Consider the following 23477-nt stretch of genomic DNA (forward strand, 5'->3'; position numbering starts at 1 on the left):
ACCTATTCAACGTTCAATTCGATTTTTATTTATCTATATTAAATTATGTTTTATCGATGCATAAATAGCCAAAAATGTTGTACAAGAGTAGTGTAGTGCACTTTTCGCTGTATACCGATCTATGTAAATTACAATATTATAGTCGACCGGCGTTCGCGTGTTCTCGCTTGCAATATGGATAGGCCTACAGGGGACACCATAATAAAAAAAATACGTGCCACGTGTAATACTTAATGTTTTTAAACAACGTGGACGATGTAATATAAATATATAATGTCGTTTAATGAGCATAGTGGTGTGAAAACTTACGCGACGCTGCAGTCATCATGTACATTGAAGTAATATATAATGGAAAGTCTTTTATTTTTTGGGGGTGCACCACATGTCTCCTCAGCATATCCATAGTTGCGCCAATAATGGACGTTAGAACGTTATCTGTTTTTACGTCAGGTTTGTGCAATGTTTTAATTTTAAAGTGTGATATTATGTGTATTTTTAAATTGTGATTTTACTGATATTTCACGTACTCATTTCTTGCTTTAAAAAACTGATTATTTTCTTACCATTGACAGTAAATCAATTTACTCCAATATTAAAACTGACCACATAAAATTGTGCTGAACTCACATTTACTCAAGCCCGGATTAAGACATTTTGAGGCCCCAGGGAACATTACGTAGTATATAATTTCGCCAATAGATCGTGCCACATCGTTTAAAATTAATATTTACATCATTAATATTGTATGATGGAAGAAAAAACTCTATGTCGAACTTTATTTATATTTTATAAATAAATAATAACACAATACTCAGTGGTGCAACTATTATTTTGAAGCCCTGATGAAAAGGAATTTCTTGGGCCCTAAAGCTAATAATACCAAAGTCATAATAATGATAATTAATAATTATTTTTCTCATAAAATTCAAAAATATATATTATTTTACTGTCAAAGTAAAAATTCAGCATTTTATAAAATGCCAGGATAATGTGTATAATGATTAAATTTTGGCAGACAATATGTATTGGATACCAGTTACCGGTTTTGTACCGGTTCTGTTGTTAGTGGTAACCAATTACCGGTACTATATTCAAAATTACAGGTTACCGTTAAGTGATAACCGCTACCAAAAAATGTCGGTTACCGGTAACCGATTGAATACCAGTTTTCTAATAAAAAATTGTTCTACACCTTTGTACCCGTATACTTAATACAATATTCGTGTTGTTATAGGAATCAAGCTATTTTTAGATTTCCAAGTACAACATACGATGAGAGAGACCGGGACTATCGGCTATCGAGTACCGTAATTACCAACCAATGGTATTTTATATTATAGGTAAGTAGGAAATAGAAATGTACAATACCAATTATTTGAATTATTATTACAAGAATTTAGACTAGGGAAAAACAATGAAGATATAATAGTATGATGTAAAAACAATAGTTTTATGAAGTTATTATTTATTAAACCATTAGTAGCTACGAGCTTATAATCATTTATGTAGCTAAAATAAATTAAACATATTATTATTTTAGTTCATACGTAACGGTAGTCAGTATTTATAAATACAGTAGTCACTCGATAATTCGAACCTCGATAATTCGAAAAACTCCATAAATCGAACTAAACGCTAAGTCCCCTGAGAAAACCTCTATAATTAGAAAAAAATACATGTCCCAGACAGCATTTTGTAATGATAATATTATTATAGTATTATAATAACGTTATACTAATATTATTCGTTGTTACAATGTTATAATAATATTATTAATCATAAAATTGCTGTCTGGGGTATTCCGGTCCCCTCGATAATTCGAAATGTCTGTCGGTGAGACACACTCTACAATTCGAATTTTTTTTTCACGAATCTCTATAATTCGAATTTCTTTAAACACGATTATATGTACGTTCATATGTACATATAAGGATTATGATAGTTAAATATTATCATAGTTTAATGTTATCGTATCTTACCTACCTAATCTATACCAAAATAAACCTCTGCTATGGGTAAACCGTTATTGAAATTGAACAAACGAAATCAGTCGTAGCGAACGTAATCAGTCGCAATATGGGGTCCCGTAAAAGTGTACAAGTGTTTGTCGATAGCCGACAAACAAAAAGTGATCGCAGCAGTTGAAGCAGGTGAAAAAAAAAAAGATGTTGCTCTACGTTTTGGTATACCAGCTTCTACGCTTTCAACAATACTAAAACAAAAGGGCCATCTTACAACATTAACACCTTATTCATCGCGGATCAGACAGAAAAAATGTGAGTACCCCGATCTGGAAGAATGTCTTATGGCTTGGTTTACTTAAAGTAGGCAAAATAATATTCCAATATCAGGACCTATTTTAAAAGAAAAATCTAAGTTGTTTGCTACCAACTTAGGTATCACAAATTTTCAAGCTAGTGAGGGTTGGTTAGAAAAATTTAAAAAATAAATGTAAAATATAATAATATGTATGTATAATAAATAAATATCTATTAATAGTTTTAAAATATACATTGTAATAATATTTATAATAAGTAAATGTAAAAATAAACGTAATACATACATACATTATGTACAATTTTCTACCTCTCTTTAATTCGAATTAATTTTTTTTCCCTCGATAATTCGAACACTCGGTAAATCGAAAACCTCTATAAATCGAATTTTTAACTCGGTCCCCTGAATTTCGAATTATCGAGTGACTACTGTACCAGTAATCGGTTCTTAACCGGTTAAAACATAATATTACGTTATTATAACGTTTTATATTAGCTGAAAAATTGTCACGGTAACCGGTAACTGATAACTGGGAGTACCTAACCGAAATCAAAATCGGAATAAATAAATACAAATAAGTGAAATCGAAATCAAAATAGGAAAAAATAGTTACGGTTTCAAGCCCTGTAAGAATGTGCATCACACCACACGTCATGAAAATACGCATAACCAAGTGCCTACGTAGCGTCAAAAACATAAACAATTTATTATCAAAAAATATAATTAGAAATAATAAGTCAATTTTTTTTTATCATGGACTGAGGTTGAATTTTTTTTAACAAATATGATTAATTCCAATAACAAGTTTTTTTCAAATAGTCAAATAATATATTTTAGTTTTACATATTACATAATTTCAGTCGTTTAATATTGATATATTCAAAGAATGTTTATCTATTGTAATTTATCAATTTTAAATTATTAGTAGTTAAACATATTTAAGTTTTTATAAACTTAAATCGTCGGTTAATCATAGGTCATATACTTTTTATTTTTTTACCAAAACTGGTTAACATATTATATAATAATATACCACTATTTATACACGAATGTACGACGATTCCGGCTTTAGTTTATTAGGATATTCAATTGTACAAGTGAATCTTTAAAAGTTCATAGGTAAGTAATGGGTAATCTATTAATCTGTAATGGGATATATTATATTTTAAATTATTATAATGCACCGTTAACACTAACCAGTAACCATAAAGAGCTAAATGCATTGAAATATGCTAAGGTATACACTATAGGTATAGGTGTATTTGGGATCCTTACTAAAAATTCAATAATATAACCCAATTTTTTGCCCCATTTTTGTGTGCATGCGCATATCTCAAAAAGTACTCAACGGATTTCAATATGGTTTTCACTAATGGACCGTTTGAATTACAGAGAAGGTTTTAATGTATAATTTGTTTTGGAAAAATTAATTGGGTGGTCAAAAATAATAACACTAATATCTATATTATACATAATATATAAAAATGAATGTTTGTCTGTATGTCATCCTTTATGCATTCCTAAACAGCTGAACCGATTTTGATGACATTTTTGTGTGTGTTTGAGTGGTTTCTTGGATGATTTAGATTTATAATTTGACCGGTAGGTCCAAATCAGGGAGGTGCTCAAACAGGGATTTTGAGATTTACGATGGACACTTTTGTTTATAAAATGGTCGTTATTGGTTATAGGAGAAATAATAATTAGTAAAAATTAGTATTTTATTTGTATATTGGTTGCCATTGGGTAATCGGGCAGATCGAGCATGCTTACAATCGAATTTTCGCACATTGTCCGTGATCCGACGGAATCAGATTGCCTACCACGCGGAGTGGCTGAATTGCATTTACTGCAGCGAGTTACACCCAAAAAGAGTCGAACACAATTTTTTTTAAGAGTTGTTTTCATTTTTCATGGCCAACGGTGTGTGCAGCCGGATCAGCTAGTAATTAGGCATTGGATCACTCTGTAGAATATTTATCTACTTCAGTGGTTCCCAAACTGTAAGGCACGCTTCCCCTGGAAGGCGCGAGCACTTGACAGGGGAGGCGCTAGCCACGTGGTAAATAATGATTTTTTTAAATCAACAATAATTTTGCATACAGTTATATTGTAAGATTATACTTAATTCGGGGATTTTCGAGATAGTCGCTACATCTAGCCAGCGTTATCGCGTTATCGATAACCCAATATTATCGCGTCTTTCCGAATATTGTCGAATTATATAATGACCAATATATGTGTCCGAAAATAGCAGTAGACAGTAAAAGTCGCGAATAAGCTGTACGTGAAGTGTGTACGGTATCGGAGTGTGCGTATAAATTCGTGTTGTATTTTTCCCTATTTATAATGGAAACATTTCTCAACATTATGAGTACCTACATCCAAACGTTATTATTATTATTATTATTTTTTTTTATTATAAAACAAGAATATATACAATCGTCAATCTGTAATAATCTATACAATGGGTAATATGGAGGATACAAGTATACAAGACGGGTCGGCCTGATAGAAGGGGGGGAGTCCAATGACCCTACTTCAAACGTTATTATTAAACAGAAAACAAGCACATTGTTTGTATTAAGATTAAAATATATTAATAGCCATTGTTTTTTTTTCATTAAAATTAAAAATGTTTTAATACATTGAATATAAATTTAATATTATTTACTAAGTATACTACCAAATACCAATTTAACCGCATCGCACTTTTGCTGACTACCGTACATGATACATACCTGTCCATAGATTTCGGTTCAAAGAGAACGTCGTTTCCTTAACCTCCAAATGTATTTTAGTAACAAAAAATAACTTATATAGTAAAGTTACAAAATATTGTTAAGTGCTTATCGTTTTTCGTAACAGGCTAAATAAAATACATTAAAATGCACCTAATTATACAGTTACATATGATGAGGCCAGGCCAGGCCAAACAACAAATGCATTTAAACCACGGCATGGAGGATATTAGTATCTTAGAATCATAATTTAGATGATGACAATATATAAAATATAAACAATAATACAAATTATAATAATTAAACATGACATTTGATTCTACTTTTTATTCTATAAATTCTATATATTTTTATAATTAATACATAAGGTTGCAAATTTTTTTTTAGTGAAATAGCCTCTCGAGGAGGCTTATCTTTCCCCTTGAATCATGGGAGTTAAGACGTGAAAATATAAATGCCAGTGTGACACTGACAAATTTAACGATTTCAATACAATGCATCATCTATAATAGTACATAAACATTCAATATGTGCGCGCGTTCATCAGCGAATAGTGGCTCTTATACCACAAAGATATACCATAAATAATATAATATCAAATCCCATATAATATTGTAAATTTGTAACCTATCGTAGTTATCATAAGCCAATAATTAAATTTATTAAATATGATAATAATGATGCAAATAATTTAACTATTGAGGAACTGTAAATTGTAAAAATGAAAAATAGCCGTTTTTATAAGACATTAATAATGCTTATTTATCAGTTATCAGTTATCACATACCTACTACGCACCTACCTGATACAATTAAGTCCACCCATTTTAGATTCTGAGCGGAGCGAGGAAGCTAGTGGTTTTACAATGGTGTTTATTTTTTATTTTTTTTATATCCTATATACAAAAATTTCTATCAGAAGGAGTGCTTCGATTTCAATATATAGTACCTTATCTTTTAGAAAATTGGATCAAGATGATACTTTAAAGAGGTCATTTTTTGATTTTCTCAAAAGTAATTTAATGCCACTGGAAAACTACTGACAAATTACAAAAAACCGCTTAAAATGGGATTTTAATTTCTAACGCTTTGTTTATCACCGTAGCGACGAATAAAAAATGATAATGTTATAATATTAATTTAACTTAAAGGCTATAATAAAATAAATAATAACAATTTAAAAAAAGTTGGGTAAGTGAATGTCGCCCTGCTGTACAGTAGGTTACAAGTGGGTCACTGTAATGGATGGTGTTAAATTTGAATTCAATGATATAATATCATTGTATAAGAAAAACGATTCTGAGCGAAAACGGTTAGGTCAGTCAGCCTATGATATTACCAAATACATTTGATGATATTATTGTGAATAAAGTAATTTATATATAACCTATTTACGTGGAGCCTTGTTTTAAATTTTCAATCCTTAGCTATAAAAGTTGAACATTTTATACATTTTTAACTACAAAATAATTACTAAATAAATTTGATAAATTTTGTCAAAATTTAAACTTTAAATGCTTATACAAAAAAAATTGTACCTATGTATTTTTAATATTTTTCAACTGCTATTAGAACGATATATCAGGAGCCTTATATTAAATTTTCACGCTTTTTATTATATCACGCTTATATTTATAGAAAAAAAACTAAAAAAAATTTTAACTGACAATGTCCGTAAACAGCTCAAAAAGAGTCAAATTATTTTCAAAGTAATATAGTGTATAGAAAATGATAATATAAACATTCAGTCAAAATTTCATGTCCCTACGGTCATTTGTTTTAGAGTTACACCAAAAACCAAAATCTATTTTCTCGAAAACAGATTTTGCTTAAAAATTCCCGTTTTTCCTTAATTTTTCTTTTGTTTTTCACGTCGCTTTTGAAAACTACTGGGAAACCAAAGTACCAATTAGATTCACTTTCCTATCAGAAAAGTTACTGTTGAAGAAAATCCAAGCACTTTTACTGTCCTAAAAGATGATGACAGACACAAAAAAAAATAAAAAAATTTAAAAACACACATCATTGTAAAATCAATACATTCATCGCTTCGCTCAGAATCTAAAATAAAAAAAAACCCATCATTATAAAATCAGTACATTCATCGCTTTGCTCAGAATCTAAAATCCAGACTGATAAACCGTCTCCGCTCAGAATCGTTTTTCTTATACAATGATATAATATCATTGAATTTAAGTTTAATACAATCCATTATACATTGACTCACTTGTAACCTACTGTACAGCAGAGCGACATCCACTTACCCGCTTTTTTTAACTTGATTATAAACCAATAATCAACATTTTTTAGTTGAAGTTTTCACTTATGTCTACCGCCCAAAGATGGTAATTTTTTATCAGTTCCTTTAAGTCCCTAAACCAAGTGTTTGGTATACATTTTTCAAGTGGTACCGACCATTTTTAGAATTTGTAGGTGTGACTCGCGGATGTAAAAACGTTTAGAACCACTGATGCAGACGAATAATATATTATAATATTTGCATTGTGTCACAGGTTACAGTTGCCGATAACAGGAAAGAACAATGTCGAGTTGTGCGGTGTTGCAGTTGATCGCGTTTTGCGCGTGTCCCGCACTGATCCTGCAGCAGTGGACGCCGGCCGGCGCCGCGAACATCCTGGCCGTGCAGCCGAGCCCGGGACGGAGCCACTGGAACATGATGCGGGCCGTACTGCGAGCGCTGACCGACCATGGTCACACAGTTACCGTGTTCACGCCGTTCGTTGACGGCGACCGGGACGGCTACACAGAGGTGGACGTGTCCGGGCCAATGAAAGCGCGTGTGGGCCTAAACGCTACGTTCTTGTTCGAGACGTTCGGCACCACGCGAAAGTTGATGACGAACATGATGCGGGCCACACGGTCGGGATGCGACACGATCTACGAACAACGACGCATGGTGGACATCTTGGACGGGGCGGCGAAGCGGCGATTCGACCTGGTCGTCACCGAACCGTTGGTGTCCGAGTGCGTGGCGTACGTGGCCACGGCGCTCAACGTGCCCGTGCTGTACGTGGTCCCGCCGCCGATCGTCACGTATCTGGAACGTTCGTTGACCGGCCACGTACCGAACCCGGCGGCCGGCGGTCACTTGCTGTCCCGCCGAGGCGTGCCCAAAACGTTCGCCGAGCGTCTTGCCAACGCGGCGCTGACGGTGTACTGTTCGACGCTGACGTGGTACGCCGAATGGCAGCTCCGGTGGGCCGATCCGAGACCGTACGACGCGGTGGACCTGGTCAGACCGTCGCTGATTTTCAGCAACACGCACTTCATCACCGAACCGGCTCGGCCGCTCTCGCCGGACGTCGTCCAAATCGGTGGAATACATCTGACCACGCCCAAACGGTTACCGAATGTAATTATTGCCAATAGGGGAATTAATGCTAAAGGGGGGAGTAAAGCTATACTTATAGGGTATTGTCCGAGTTGCGGTCGCAATAGACGAATTGCGGTCTTAATAATATTGAAGGTAAAATTAACGTCTTAATTGCGGTCAGTATCCGGTTATCGATTATCCGATGAACTCTTATCCAATTTTCGATAATATGGAATGTTGCCAAAATTTTGTAATTTATTATTTTCACATATTATTACACCAATTATTATGATACGAGACGCGAGCTTTATCGACAATGTTATCGTACGTCAACGTAAGTCAACGTTATATCGTTTAGTCTATTGCAAGACGTTTTTGTATCAACACGTCAAAATGTCACAACTATCTGTAATGTATAGTGAAAAAGGGAAAATTTTGCTTGTATTAAATAATTTTAAATTTAGAGAGTACCGTCTGCTTAAGACAGGAGAAATGTCTTGGAGTTGCACTAATAAAAATTGCAATGCAAAACTCTACACTATCGGGGAAAAACACTTATTTTCAAGAACGCAAAATGACCATAAAAAGACAGACAGAAGATAAACAACTCGGTAAAAATGAAGGCTGATGAATTATCATTTTCGGAAAGGCCAAGGAAAATAATTCGTCAAGAGGTGGAGAAAGATGTCAATATTTTGAATACATTCACAGACAGAGACATGATTCGCATAGGTAAATAAATTAAATTAATAATATAGGTGAAATACCTAAAATTTTAAAATGTAATACAAAATTTCTCATAAATTATAATAGTTATTTTTAATTAATCTTTATTGTTCTTAATATTTAAATTTTAAATCATAATTATAATTTTTATAAAAATTAGAAAATTCAAAATTTCTGATTTCAAATTAACAACGTTTTTTTGTTTATTTTCGTTTTCATTTTTCTACCTATTTAAATTCCAAACTATTGATTTTTAGGGAAAAATATTAATCGTGCAAAATTACAACGATTACCAAAGTTACCAAAATGTATGGACGATGTACATGACTATTTGGATATGGACGAAGTGATATGTACGAAAAGAGAAAATTTAGTAATATTCAACGATAAATCATGCAATATAATAATATTTTCATGCGAAAGTAATTTGAAATTCATGTGCAGTGTTGAAACTATTTTAGTGGATGCCACTTTTAACTATTGTACAAAATTATTTCAGCAGATGTTTACAGTTATTGGTTTCAAAAATAACAAATATGTTCCTGTTGCACTAAGTTTATTAAAAGATAAAAAAGATTTATCGTACACAACTGTTATGTCTACGCTGAAAAGTAAATGTTTGGAAATTAATTTAATATTTAAACCACAACATATAGTTTCTGATTTTGAAAAAGGAATTCTTCAAGCTCCAAGAAAAGAATTCCCGGACACCACTTTGATTGGATGCAGATTTCATCTCAGTCAAGCCTGATGGAGAAAAATAATGGGATTAGGACTGACTTTAGAGTACAAGAATAAGAACTCGGAAATTGGAAAATGGTTACACTACTTTTTTGGATTGACTTTTCTCCCTCCAGATGAAGTGGGAAATGTGTTTTTAGTTTTGGAAACTAATAAAAAAAGCGAGAGCATAAATCAGAAATGTATTAAAAATAAAATACAACAGTATTTGAAAAAACAAATTGACTCGCTGACATTTGTGAAATGTGTATCATACAAATATGAACCGGTTTAATATTATAAATGTATTAATTTTATTCGTTGAATGTGTGTTTTGTATTTTAAAATGTGACTTTATTATAATTTAATAAACTAAATAAACTAACTATAAATTTGTATTTTGACGTAACGTATTTTGACCGTTTCATTTTTGTATTTAGCATAATAATATGCAACTATGTCAATATTAAAAACATAATAATTATTAATCATATTTTTTTACCACAACTAGGATTTTTACCTATTTTGATATTTAACCTGTTTTGATCCCGACCGCAACTCGGATTTTTTTTTTTACCTGTTATAATCTCGACCGCAACTCGGTATCAACCACTTATAGGGGCATTTAATGCCAACGCATTTACCCCCTCAATTGAAATACAAGTATACCACACGAAAAAAAAATCATTAATCTGACGTTGTCGTTAAATAGTTCGTTTATAAATTTATAATTTTAGCGATAGACTAAGACGGAAGACGATGTGTTATATAATAATATATGATATTAATAATAAGTAATAACCAATATAGCTCCTACTCGCATATTAATGAAGCTTGATAATTCTTTATCAGCATTTATAGTTATAAATACTTACTAGGTTTAAAATGTAAAAAAAAATGTAAAATATGACGTATAATAATATTTTTTTTTGGATAGTTGGATGTCGATCTAAATTCACATTAAAAAAATAAAAATTATAATTTCAACTAAATGTATACCTATAGGTGACTACATTGTAAATTATTTATATTTCTAATTGTTTAATTAACTTAGTACATTTTTTTAAATTTCACGTCGATATAAATGTAGATTAAGAAGTATAATTTGTTTGCAAAAAAAATATTTTTTGATGATTTCAAATCTAGAAAATAAAAAATTCTAATAGCGATAAACCTTACAAGTTACAAAAAAAGTTAGTGTTTACCTTTAAAAAAAATACGTGCGCAGATCTGGATGTCGTCTTTAGTGAAATATTAATTGTTGTCAGCATCTTTCAAGAACGTAACAACGCAAACTTATAAATTTATGAGTCTCAAATAGCTCATAATATATGAGTAAAATATTACAATAATTTAAGAATGTTCATAGCTCATCAGAAAAATTAAAATATCGAAAAAACACTAAAATAAACACACAGAATGTTGTTACCCATCTTCAAACGTTATAATATGTCGATTAACTTAAACATTATAATGTACTAGGGTAGACTTGAACTGGCGAACGTAAATTATTTGTTATACGCTCTTATAGGTCCTTTTGATTTCATCATGTTTGTAGGACTATGCAGGTCTTTGAAAATTGTATATATATTTTTTTACGCTACCGGTTAACAGGACATTTTGGAATTCATCGACGACGCACCTCAGGGAGTGATCTACTTCACATTCGGTTCCGTGGTATCGATAGCATCGTTACCGGAGAACGTACTGAGCTCGTTACGAGAGGCACTCGCTCAGGTTCCGCAAAAGGTTTTGTGGAAATACGAAGGCGAAATGGAGGACAAACAGTAGGTTACAAGTGGGTCACTGTAATGGATGGTGTTAAGTTTGAATTCAATGATATAATATCATTGTATAAGAAAAACGTTTCTGAGCGAAAACGGTCCGTCAGCCTATGATATTACCAAGTATATTTGGTGATATTATTGCGAATAAAGTAATTTATATATAACCTATTTACGTGGAGCCTTGTTATAAATTTTTAATCCTTAGCTACAAATGTTGAACATTTTATACATTTTTAACTACAAAATAATTATTACATTTTAATTTTGATAAATTTTTTCAAAATTTGAACTTTAAATACTTATAAAAAAAAATTTATGCCTGTATATTTTCAATATTTTTTAACTGCTATTGTAACAATATATCAAGAGTCTTATTTTCAATTTTCACGCTTTTCTACTCAACAATTAAAATTTTAATGATATTCATATAAAAAAAAACTAAAAAAATTGTAAACAGACAATGTCCGTAAACAGCTCAAAAAGTGTCAAATTATTTTCAAAATTTTATCATGTATAGAAAATGCTAATATAAACATTCAGTGAAACTTTCAAGTATCTACAGTCATACGTTTTTTAATTACAACAAAATAAGAAAATCGTTACACGAGAAATCGAGTGATTATCAAATGTTGTAAAAATATGAATTTCAAACGCTCATAAAAATTTAATTTGACTTTCTTATAGACATTTTTTTTTTGATAAAGGTAGATAAACTTATGGATAATCTTGTATTACATTTTCAAATCTTAGATTTAAAAAGAAAAATTGTTATGAATTCTAAACTCAAAATAATATGCTAATTTTCGTGATATTTCCGTATTTTGTCAATATTTGAACTTTTAATGCTTATAAATAAAAACTGTGACCAAGGATTTTTAATTTTTTTTATCTGCCTTTGAAACAATAACCTAGGAGCCTTCTATTACATTTTCAAGCTTTTTTACCCAACAGATTAAATTTTATTGATATTTATAGAAAAAAAAACTAAAAAAAATGGAAATTGACAATGTCCGTAAACAGCTCAAAATAAGTCAAAATATTTGGAAAATGTTATGGTGTATAGGAAATGCAATTATAAACATTCAGTCAAAATGTCATGTCCCTACAGTCATTTGTTTTAAAGTTACACCAAAAACCAAAATCGATTTTCTCGAAAACAAATTTTGCGTAAAAATTCCCATATTATCTTTTGTTTTCACGTCGCTTTTGAAAATTACTGTGAAATTTTTACTTTTGAACCCCTAAAGTACTAATTAGATTCACTTTCCTATCAGAAAAGTTACTGTTGAAGAAAATCCAAGCACTTTTACTGTTCTAAAAGGTGACGACAGACACTATAGAATAAAAAAAATTTAAAAACCCATCATTGTAAAATCAATACATTCATCGCTCCGCTCAGAATCTGAAATAACAATTATGTACAGTTGAATACTTTAATCCGAATGAAAAAGCCAAAACAAAAGCAAAACATGTACATTATAATATATTTATTGTACTAAAACGTGGAAAAAATAAGAGTAGGCGTGCTGTAATAAAATAATAAAACGTTACGGCAACGGACGATGTTGAAATTCGTTATTATTATTATTACTATTATTATTGCTTTTTATACCTACCTACCATTGTATTAAAACGGTACAGAATGAAGCAATAATTGGTACCTACCATCATTGTTTTGGACAATAACTTTAATATTTCCGTAACATGATTAATTGTTGCGACAAAAGAATGGATATTATAAAGGTACTTCCGATATTTCAGCAGGCATGATTTTATGCACTAGCAGCGATTTCCGGTCTGAAGGACATTTTATACATCCTAATTAAACACATATTTCTGCAGCCGAATCTTGTAAACACAATAAATTATGTCATATTACGAAGACCCTTGAATTATTTATGACGCAACTTTGAACGTCAAACTTTTTAACACAACACGTATATTATTATAATTATGTACCCCTATTTTAGGGTTTAGTTCGTTTTTTTATATGTCCGCAAAATGTTTAATGTACCTAACTGCATTGTGTGTGTAAAAAAAAATAATAGTGGTGTCCTATTATTATGCAAATTGGAAAATAATGTTTTTGATTGAATAATGTTGTTTTTAGATTCATCGAGTTGCATGATCGACATGTAACTATAATAATATAATAACAACAGTAATGCACATATCATTATTGACCGAAGTCCGAACACAGCGTAAGTTTATCAAATCCATGATCAAAGTCAAACATAATATGGTGTTTGTAAAATTCTGAATAAAAACTTTTGTAATGAAACTATGAAACATCATAAATGTGTGTGTATATATATATATTTATTAATTTAAGTTCCTTGAAAGGAAACGGAACGAGTTAAAATGTATACGCAGGTACACAGACCAAAATTGAGTGAATTTACTTTGCTACAGCAGTCCCTTTTTGCAGGGTATAATATTATTAGCATGATTTTCAATTAATCGATCGTTGAGTGGGACGAAATATTTTTTATCGTATAGGTAGATAGGTCGTAGGTAAACTTAATATTATAATAATGAAATGTCCGTACCGTACCTACAACATAAAATATATAAAATTAAAAGTTTCTGTTACATCGATGGATGGATTCGTTTAATATAAGTAATTTCAGTTGCAATATTATAAAATGTATTTACAGACAAAAAGTTACTCACAAAGTCTACTCACGTGTGTCATGATATGCACCATCATAATAAACTTAAATGCTTTATATAGGTAGCTATTATTGATCATAAACCAGACAACCAGTATAAGAACTCTTGAAACGTAAATTCAACAAAAATCTGACTAAATCTATTTAAGAACACGAGTAATAATTATTGGCCTAGCACACTTATCGAAAACCTTTCAAGTACGTGTGATAATATTGCAAATAGGTACTTAGCAAGACTAAGGAATTCCTCAACATTGTTAGCTGACAAAAGAAATATAATATTATAATAGGTTTATGCACGTACTATTATTATAGATAGACATTAAAGCAGTAAAACCAAATTTAACTTCCGTACAGTGGTGTATTATAATCAAGTTCTCCGACATAGGCACTATAATATTATGTAATATCCATCTCGCAATATTTTAGAGACATATCTTTAGGCGTGTGAAGATTTTTCTTATTACCTACGATTATATAAAAAAAAAAAAAAACAATTTATATTCAAATATTTACATTACAGTTGTCTGTCGACCGTCGTTATAAATTTTATAAGCTATATTAAACAGGAGCAGCCGAATAACTACAAGGTGGATAATAATGACTTCATAAAATAATTAAAATATTATGATGTATTATTTTTATAAGTACGTGATATTAAAAACTGATAACTAATTATAGTAATTACAACGAATAGTGTTTTCAATTTTTTTGACCGATTTGTATTTATACTTGGTTACTGAAAGGAGGTTTTTTTACTGCCGAAAATTTTAGCGTCAGACTTAAACTTTTGACAAAAATAAAATTACGGGTGATTAAATTGGTACAGTTTTAAATGTGACAACAAGATTTAGATTGGACATAATGAGCTGTACGACTACAATAATAAACAGATTATACGAAAACAAGCACGTTCAAACATTTTAATTAGATTTTTTTTATTAACCGTAATGATGCGATAGAAAATAGAAAAGAGTTGGTATTGTATCAAATGTAAAATAAACGAAATATAAATCTAAAAAAAGGTTTTAAATGTTGAACTGATTCGATTTTTTTGCTTTCTAAAACTCAACACTGCGGGCTTCGCAACTCATGGTGTAAAATGTTGTCGGAGTTACACGCGAAAAAACATTAAAAATGTTTTCCCGTATGATTTGAGACAGGAAACACTCGTCCGTGTCTGTGTAAGTCCAATCGTTTGTTTTCCTCCGAGAGTATACCACAGCGAGTTATGTATTATTGTTAAGTGGAATTTCAGACAACGGCGAGGAGGAGACAAAGCCGAATATAGAGGTTATTATAATATATATTATGAGGAACGAGTTTTATTTTTAAACTTTATAATAATATAATATACGTACGATAAGTTTTTCACTATCATGCATACGAGTATAAAATACGACCTTACAATGTAATATTATGAAGTATATAATATTACCTATAGACGTGGCAGTGACTCGTGAGCTTACCGTTCTCGCGGTACCTATATATAGGTTAGGTATATACCTAACGTATATAATATATAAGTGTGGGCGGCCCAGTGCGTATTTGATTTTCGACAATACACCGTTGTCCTCGACATACAATACCTAAACATACGAGGTGATTCGCCAAGCATGCTCGTTGCTCACTCCCTTTTTTCCCCAATATTGTAGTTATTCAAAATCTGATTTTTGCAGGAATTTTTAAACACATACTCGAAGACCATATTAGAATTTTAAATTCTTGAGATATTCTGTACTGTTCAAGGAGTGTCATGCGGAGATTCAAATTTCCGTTATTCAAAATGAGAACGTCATTATTCGGTAAATAATTTACGAAAATTATTTAGTGAACGATTTTAGTGATTAATATATTAATATATCAACATAAATAATTTGTAAAAATGGCCCAAATATAATGAACAGGTGCTAGATCCAATATTAGATCTATTTTATTTGTTTGTAAAACCATTTTTAAGGACTATAGTATTATCCTTAGTGCAAACATTTTAATAACTGGCAAATTGGGCGGTACTCGTTCGAATTTTAATGAAGTAGGTACATTAAAATTTTCAAAAAATCATCTACTTAATAATATTTGCCGTAAAAATTCAAGAAATTGAAAATGTGATCAGTAGTTGTATTTAAAAAATCTAAAAATCATAATTTAAATAAACCATCATTATTAAAGGAAAAAATGGGGGTGAGCATGCTTGGCGAATCATCCTGTATATGGAGCCATTAAATCATGTTTCATATATATATATACTCAGAAATATTGTGTACAGTGCACTTTCGCCCACACGGTATATATTATATTCACTTTACCTGTATCGCGGCCGTCTATATTTTGTTATATTGTACTGCAACAATGCCGACATATTAAAAGCCTTGTTTGCCACCACGGGGGGGGGGGGGGGTTGGTACGACGACGAAGAGGAAAAGAGGGGATCGTTAACGTCGGACTTAGTCCCTTCGAAAACGCGTAGGTCAAATGCCAAAATCCCTTCGAGTGTGTGCGAGTATATGACGTGTGAATATATATGTATAATATATTGTACGGTGGGCATACGGGGTGATTTTGAAACATGGTCATCCCCATTTTTCCCTTTAATAGTACCTTTATTAAATTCTGATTTTTAAAATTTTTAAGTACCTATATGCCTAAAGGTCATATTTTCTAATCCTTGGTATTTTTTGTACTACCTACTTAAGGAGTGTCCTGTGGTGATGCAAACTTCTATTTTTCAACCGAGAACCCCCCTTTTTTACTGTAAGTTATTCAGCAGGTGATTTTCTTGAAAATGTTGGTGTATCTAATTCAAAATTCTAATAAGTAATTTCTGAGCTATTAAAATGTTTAAACTAAGGATAGTAAAAAACTGTAGTACCAATGTGATATTGATATATTATAGATGTAATATTAACCATTCATATTGATAGATCTATAGTAATTACTAAATTTTCAAATCATGTAAGCACCCAAATTTACTTAATCCATCACAATAGACATCTTATCCTTAGTAGGTACACAAAGTTATATAACTCAAAAACTACTCATTCAAATATTGATTTAGTTACATCAAAGTTCTCAAGAAAAATATCTGTTGAATACTTTAAAGCGAAGGGGGGAGGGGGGTCCTATTAAAAAATCCGAAGCTTGTATTGTGACAGAGTCATCCTTAAATGGTACAAAAATCTCAAGTATTCAAAAATATGGTCTTCGAGTGTACCTACCTTATTTAAAAATTATTAAAACCATAGTTTTTATTTATGTATCTAGGTATAATTTGAGCATAAAAATAGGGCGAGCATTCATAAAAACCATCACCATGTATACATATATATGTGCATGTGTATAGCCATATAGGCACGCGGACGAGGTTCGAACAGAATTATTATTTTGAGGCTCAGACCGACACCAGAGAAAAATGTGGTAAAAGTCGTTGGTTATGGTTGGTTACACCGAGGCTCGGTAGTTGTATACATGTGTAGCAGCTAATATCATGGGAATAAATACCTTCGCCCTGAAAAATTTAAATATGCAAAAAGAAATATTAACTTAAAGTTGATTATAGTACGGGCTAGACCGCGGAGGCTAAGTATAATACTGCAGGAATTTTCATATGATTAAAGACATAGCTATAAGCTACATGAAACATGTATTATAATATGTACAATAAAAATTATTGTTTTTTGCTATTTATTTTGTTATACAGCATAATATGTTTTTAGGTTTATTTGGAAATTCATATAATTGTTAGGCAAGTACTTGATATTTTGTCTTTTTTAAATGATAAACATATAACTGTTAAGATTTATCCTGAAAAATTTAGATTGACGAAGAAGCGGTTAGAGTTTACAATTTTTGGTGCAGTGAACCACCAATGTATTAGTGTAATAGTGTAGCATAAGTATATATAATATAATATATTATTTTAGTGGGTGGGTGTTTTGTTGAACATTTACATACCAAAATGGTTGAAATAATAAAGTTTATTCAGTCATCAGTTAGCAATTAAACTCGAATTCTACTGAAGGGGTTGCGCGAGTGAGTAAATATTACGATTACGCCTTTGGCAACGATATTATTTTTCTGTAGGTGCCTACACGTTTTTACGATTTGTATAAATTTACAATTTTTGAAACCATAATTCCCTATTCCCCGGTTAGTTACATTTAAACACCACTGCGTTGTTGGGTGATGATGTGATGTTAAGTCAAATGTTTTATTTTAAGTTTTTTAACCATCCGTTTAAACTTTAATTGTTGCCCGTGGATCTATATTCTACATAACACGCCGATTATAATATTCACCTTTTTCGTCACCACATCATCTATCTCTCGGTTCGTTAATACACTTAGAACCTAGGTATTGCATATAAAAAGCGATCGGTAAACCAGGCCATTTTAAAAAGGACATTTTTGTCATCGACCGCCATAAACTCATTAAAGTGATTGGTTTTTAATTTTAGGTTTGTTTATTTCTGGAGTGATATTGTCTATGGTATTAACAATTATATTGTCATATTTTTTTTTTATTAGTAAAGTCTATAATATTTAAATATACATAATATAGTTATATCATGCACAAAAAAAATACATCAACATTGACCAACATGTTACCACTATAATTCATTTCATAATAACTGCTCTTTCAACCACTCAAATCCTCTGATTCTCAAACTGTCATCTCTTTTACAATATCCGGAAAACTTCCCCGTCGTCATAAACGTAAAAAATGGCCGCGTGATCTTCTAAATAACAGTTAAATTATTATCTATTTATATCTAACCTTAATTTATGAGTTCATGACCCGCGGAAGTAGTTTAAATGGATTCTCTCTTCTCTCACATTGTCACAATAATACAATATTATGTCTTGTTTAATGTTATAGCAAAATATATTATTTACTTATAATAATATATCGGTGCATTATGCCTAATTTATTCACACCTCGCCACTGAGCATAGGTACCTGTTGGCAGTTGGATTTGACGACGGTGAAAAAAAAATTCTCTCCGGACCGATCGTCGACGAGAGCAGCAGAGCGGAGGCGCCTCACATACGCGGGCGCCGTCAGTGGCGGCGGCGGCGGCGGCAGCGTCGACGACACATGAGTACATGACCGACACCTCGACGCGGCCGTTAGTAGTTTCCCGCGGACCGCCGACGCCGGACGACAATCGCCATCACGCAACACGCGGACGCATCACACGACGACGACGACCGTTGCGCCGTGCGCGTGTTTCGAAACAACCGTTTGAATCCGTCACGCACACGTCTGCAGTGGTCGCGGCCGGTCTTCCCTCGTTGGTGTGTCTTGAGTGCGCGCGCGCTGTCCGTCCTTCCGTCCGTCCGCCCGTCGTTCTGTCGGTCAGTCCGTCCGTCAGTCCGACAGTGCGTCAGTGCTGCAGCAGTACGCACGATTTCGCCGTTTTATCGCCTTGACACGTGCGCGGGCGCGCGCGCGATCGCGTTTTCCGACGTCAACGTGAAACGATTATAATAATATTGTTATTATTATTATCATTATTAATATTCAACGACGACTGCTGCGACACGATATAATATTAATATCATACAATAATAATAATAATAATAACATTGTTAATCGCACGTCGCGTACGTCGCTTGCCGTTTACCGTCCGTACCGTTAATATAACAACGTACCGTCCGGTTTTCGGTCGTCAAGCTGTCGTCGTACAGGAGCGACTCGTCGGTGGCCGGCGGCGGCGGCGCGAGCAGCACCGGAAGCGGCTGCTATCCGAACAGCGAATACCACGGTGGCGGTAACAAAACGTACCGGCACAAGGGCCGGTCCAAGTCGGCCACGTGTAAGTACGTGGACGACAAGCCGAAGAAGAAGAAAAAGTCGTCCGCCGCCGACTCGTCGTCGTCCTCCAACAGCGTGTCCTTAGCGTCCATACCCAACACCATCAAGCTGTCCATGCTCAACAGCGGTCTGTTGCCGTTATGTAAGTTGTGCGATGAGCACGAGTTTTCTTATCAGTTTTCGTTTCCTCCGTCCTATACGCGTAAAAAAAGTGTTATATTATTGAATAAAAAATATATAATAATATACGAACAAATAAATGGTCATCATATCAGTGCTTAAAGTCAACCCCCCCCCCCCCCCCCCCCCAAAAAAAAAGGAGGATGAAAAAAGTTTTAAACAAAGTATGTGGTGCGTACCTGTAGAATATTTAAATGTGTTGTTGGTCAGGAGATGATTGGAAGAGGTACTCGTAAATATTTTTTTTTAAGAAGAGGGACTCCCCCCCCCTTGTTCTCCCTCGATTCAAGCACTGTCAGTCATGATAGGTACCTATCCTATACCTATAACTGATGGTACATACATATAGTATTATTATTAGTCTATATAGCCTATATATAGGTATAAGTATGGTCTTCGGCGAGCAAACGCTTAATCGGATTAGATGCGATTGGGTATCGAACAGGTGCTCATCGTTCAAATATTATGCAGCTCGTTATAGGTTAGTGTGGATATACCTTATTATGAGACCACATCGTCTTGAATAATTGAAACGGTTAAGGTAGGTATACGTTCTGAGCAGCCAATATCCTTATTGAATGAGGGACATATTATTATTATCATCCGATGGACATGTCCACGGCGTCTATATAATATGAGTCAGAACGAACCTAATATTGTTTGTGTCAATATTAGATACGTGCCATATAAAATGCTCAGAAAATGTACACTAAAAATGCCTTTCGTTCATTCCGTAAAAATAAATATATCAACCGACCACAATACTACTACTGGCCAACCCGTAGTTGTATATATTTTCGGCCTAAACCAGGATAAACGACTATAACCTGTGTAGTATAACTCCAATCTCCACGTAGTAATATCTAGAGATTTCCCTTTATTTTTGAAGGCCCACTTCGCAGTTTACGTTTTACTATAATACTTACTCGTATAATTAAAACAACAATCGTAATAATTATTATTGAAATATTTGAGAAAGCCGTAGAACTCGGTCTGCTGTACAGTAGCTCTCGAGTGTGTACCTCCTCGTCAGTCGTCATAGGATAATATAATGCTGGGCCCACATCACAAGCCCAGAGAACGAACAAAACACATAAACTCAACTTTTCCCAGACGGGACAATCTAAATTGTTTATCAAAACAGAAACAAAACGAAAACCTGACTCTTTGTGGATATAGTCGTCACTGTTGTAATGAATGTGATCAATTTGAATGTGGTGATAAATCATTTGCTTAATATGAAATAACGTATCTGAGCGTAAGACTATATAGGGTGGATATCTAATTCAAATTATATAGTGAATCAGTGTTTGCGTTATATACTTATATTACATTATATTGCGATATAATTATTTACGTTCTCTTAATTTAGTAGGTTGAATTAATTTTTGCCAAAAATTAAACGCATATATTATATAACTTATAACTTATAAGTCAATTTGTGTTAGCGGTAGAGAGTTACAGAATTTTAAAATAGATTGTAGATTATAAAACTAATAAACAAATACAGTTAAGTAATATTATTTAGTATATAATAAAAAAAAGATATAAAAAAAATTATACAGTTTAAAATAATTCAGTAGAACGTGAAACATAAACGAATAAACAATTTACATTAAAATATGAGAAAAAATATTAACATAGAATATAAAGTATACAATTAAAATTATTAGGTTTATGGTAAATTGCTTAATAACCAATTATTTATTGCTCTATATTTTTATTTTTATAATATAATAATTTATGTTTTACTTGAAAATCCAATGAATTTAATATAGTAGGTCTAATGTATAGTCTATGAATTTTTCACCATAAGGAGTTTTTGCATAGTTCACTTTAAAATCTAAAGCCCTGCAGAGTTGTCCTTAATGTATTAATTATTGTAGTTCTATATTAACCACTATTTTTCTTTACCCAGTTAACAGCCATTTTTTAAAATTGTTTATAGTTTTGATTCTTAGAACCGATCATATTTTTTAATATCTAGACAGATTCTTAAAATTTTTCCTTGTTGAAGTTGTAATTGTTTTAAATAGTTTTCGGATAATCCAACCAGCACTAAACATCCAAATTGAAAAACCGTCTGATAAAAGGCTAAATATTATATACTGTGCGTTATATTTTAAGGAGAGATATTTTTAAGTTTATAAAATGTACGAACCGAAGAACGTAGTCGCATTTCTATGTTGTTTATACTATGTAAATTCCAACTCGAGTTGTTATCGGATGTTATACCAAAATATCTGGTGCATATTAAACCCTTGAAATTTTTTTACACATATCATAATCATTGCAATAGTTAGGAATATAGCACTCCAAAAATTGATTAACTTATACGTATTTTTATCCGAATTTCTTCACGGCTTCATTTGTTCAAAATAAATACAGAAGGAATAAGCTGCGCAGCACAATATTATAAACTGGCAAACTGGCATAAAACAATTTTTAATAGAAAAGTAATTACCGATTCTCGGGTTTACGGCGTTTATACGGTCTTGCGCGTCTTTAATTCTGTATAAATTACGTTATGAATTATAATATTATAATGAGAAATATTCTTTGGTTATTTATAAGACGTACTATATGTAAATCTATCATACAGAAGTATTGTGGGTACACTAGTATTTTCAAAATATTAAAAGTTGATAACCATATAATGTGTACATGTATGAACACTCGTACTTTTGAACGTCTTTTGTGACGAATTTAAGCATAATAATTAGTTTTGACGAGTTATGATAATAATTTTAGTAGATAAACAGTAATAACTCAATAAATATCTTTCGGAAAATTTTGCTTTTTTACGATCATAACTTACGGATGTTGCACGATTTGCATATTTAATTATAATATAATACCACGATTTCAGTAGCACGTTATAGTGCGAGGTTTACCCAAATCAATGGCCTGTCCCGTTTTTTATTGGTTGTCCCCGTCCGACCATTACACAGAACCGCAATTGAGGTTTAAAATTGGATTGGAACATTATTCATTAGCACCGGCCAACGTTCAAACCTTCGTTTTTTTTTGTGTTTTGAAAGTGATACAGCTTTTTTAAATAGGAAACCCATTAAATTGCACAAACTAATGCACAAAACAAACTTTATCGATTAAAATCGGGCTTAAATCAACTTATCTCGTTACACTTTATTTAAAATAAATACACAATATTATAATCTATAATCATCATTTATGTGTAGCTATAGATTATTATCATTATTATTG

The 23477-nt window shown here is 32.2% G+C and overlaps 3 protein-coding genes across 8 annotated transcripts in view; all 3 read left to right on the plus strand.

Annotated features, from left to right (window-relative positions):
* The first annotated feature begins 1095 nt into the window (after window positions 1-1095).
* Window positions 1096-13796, plus strand: LOC132951227 (UDP-glucosyltransferase 2-like). 2 transcript variants are annotated; one of them, XM_061023007.1, is made up of 4 exons: window positions 1096-1340; window positions 7531-8390; window positions 11412-11584; window positions 13695-13796. In XM_061023007.1, the coding sequence occupies exons 2-4, from the start codon at window positions 7560-7562 to the stop codon at window positions 13735-13737; spliced, it is 1047 nt and encodes a 348-aa protein (XP_060878990.1). In that variant the 5' UTR covers window positions 1096-1340; window positions 7531-7559; the 3' UTR covers window positions 13738-13796. The 2 variants fall into 2 exon arrangements, with proteins under 2 accessions (XP_060878990.1, XP_060878991.1); XM_061023008.1 differs by lacking the exon at window positions 1096-1340 and adding an exon at window positions 3268-3396 and having other exon boundaries at window positions 13695-13794.
* On the plus strand, window positions 8397-10142 carry LOC132951228 (uncharacterized). Of its 2 annotated transcripts, XM_061023010.1 has the most exons (3): window positions 8397-9083; window positions 9335-9688; window positions 9752-10142. In XM_061023010.1, exons 1-3 carry the CDS (start codon window positions 8969-8971, stop codon window positions 9826-9828), a joined length of 546 nt encoding a protein of 181 aa, XP_060878993.1. In that variant the 5' UTR covers window positions 8397-8968; the 3' UTR covers window positions 9829-10142. The 2 variants fall into 2 exon arrangements, with proteins under 2 accessions (XP_060878993.1, XP_060878992.1); XM_061023009.1 differs by having other exon boundaries at window positions 9335-10142.
* A 5570-nt stretch (window positions 13797-19366) lies between the features above and the next one.
* LOC132949852 (receptor-type tyrosine-protein phosphatase kappa) overlaps window positions 19367-23477 on the plus strand; it is a 171185-nt gene continuing 167074 nt past the window's right edge. For 3 of the 4 annotated variants that reach the window (XM_061020932.1, XM_061020933.1, XM_061020934.1), the window contains exon 1: window positions 19371-20214. In XM_061020932.1, coding sequence (XP_060876915.1) covers window positions 20187-20214 — 28 coding nt within the window. In that variant the 5' untranslated portion in view covers window positions 19371-20186. Of the gene's footprint in view, window positions 20215-23477 lie in introns of all 4 variants that reach the window. The other variant, XM_061020936.1, reaches the window with a different exon arrangement.

Source organism: Metopolophium dirhodum, chromosome 8 (assembly GCF_019925205.1).
Source record: "Metopolophium dirhodum isolate CAU chromosome 8, ASM1992520v1, whole genome shotgun sequence".
Lineage (NCBI taxonomy): Eukaryota > Metazoa > Arthropoda > Insecta > Hemiptera > Aphididae > Metopolophium > Metopolophium dirhodum.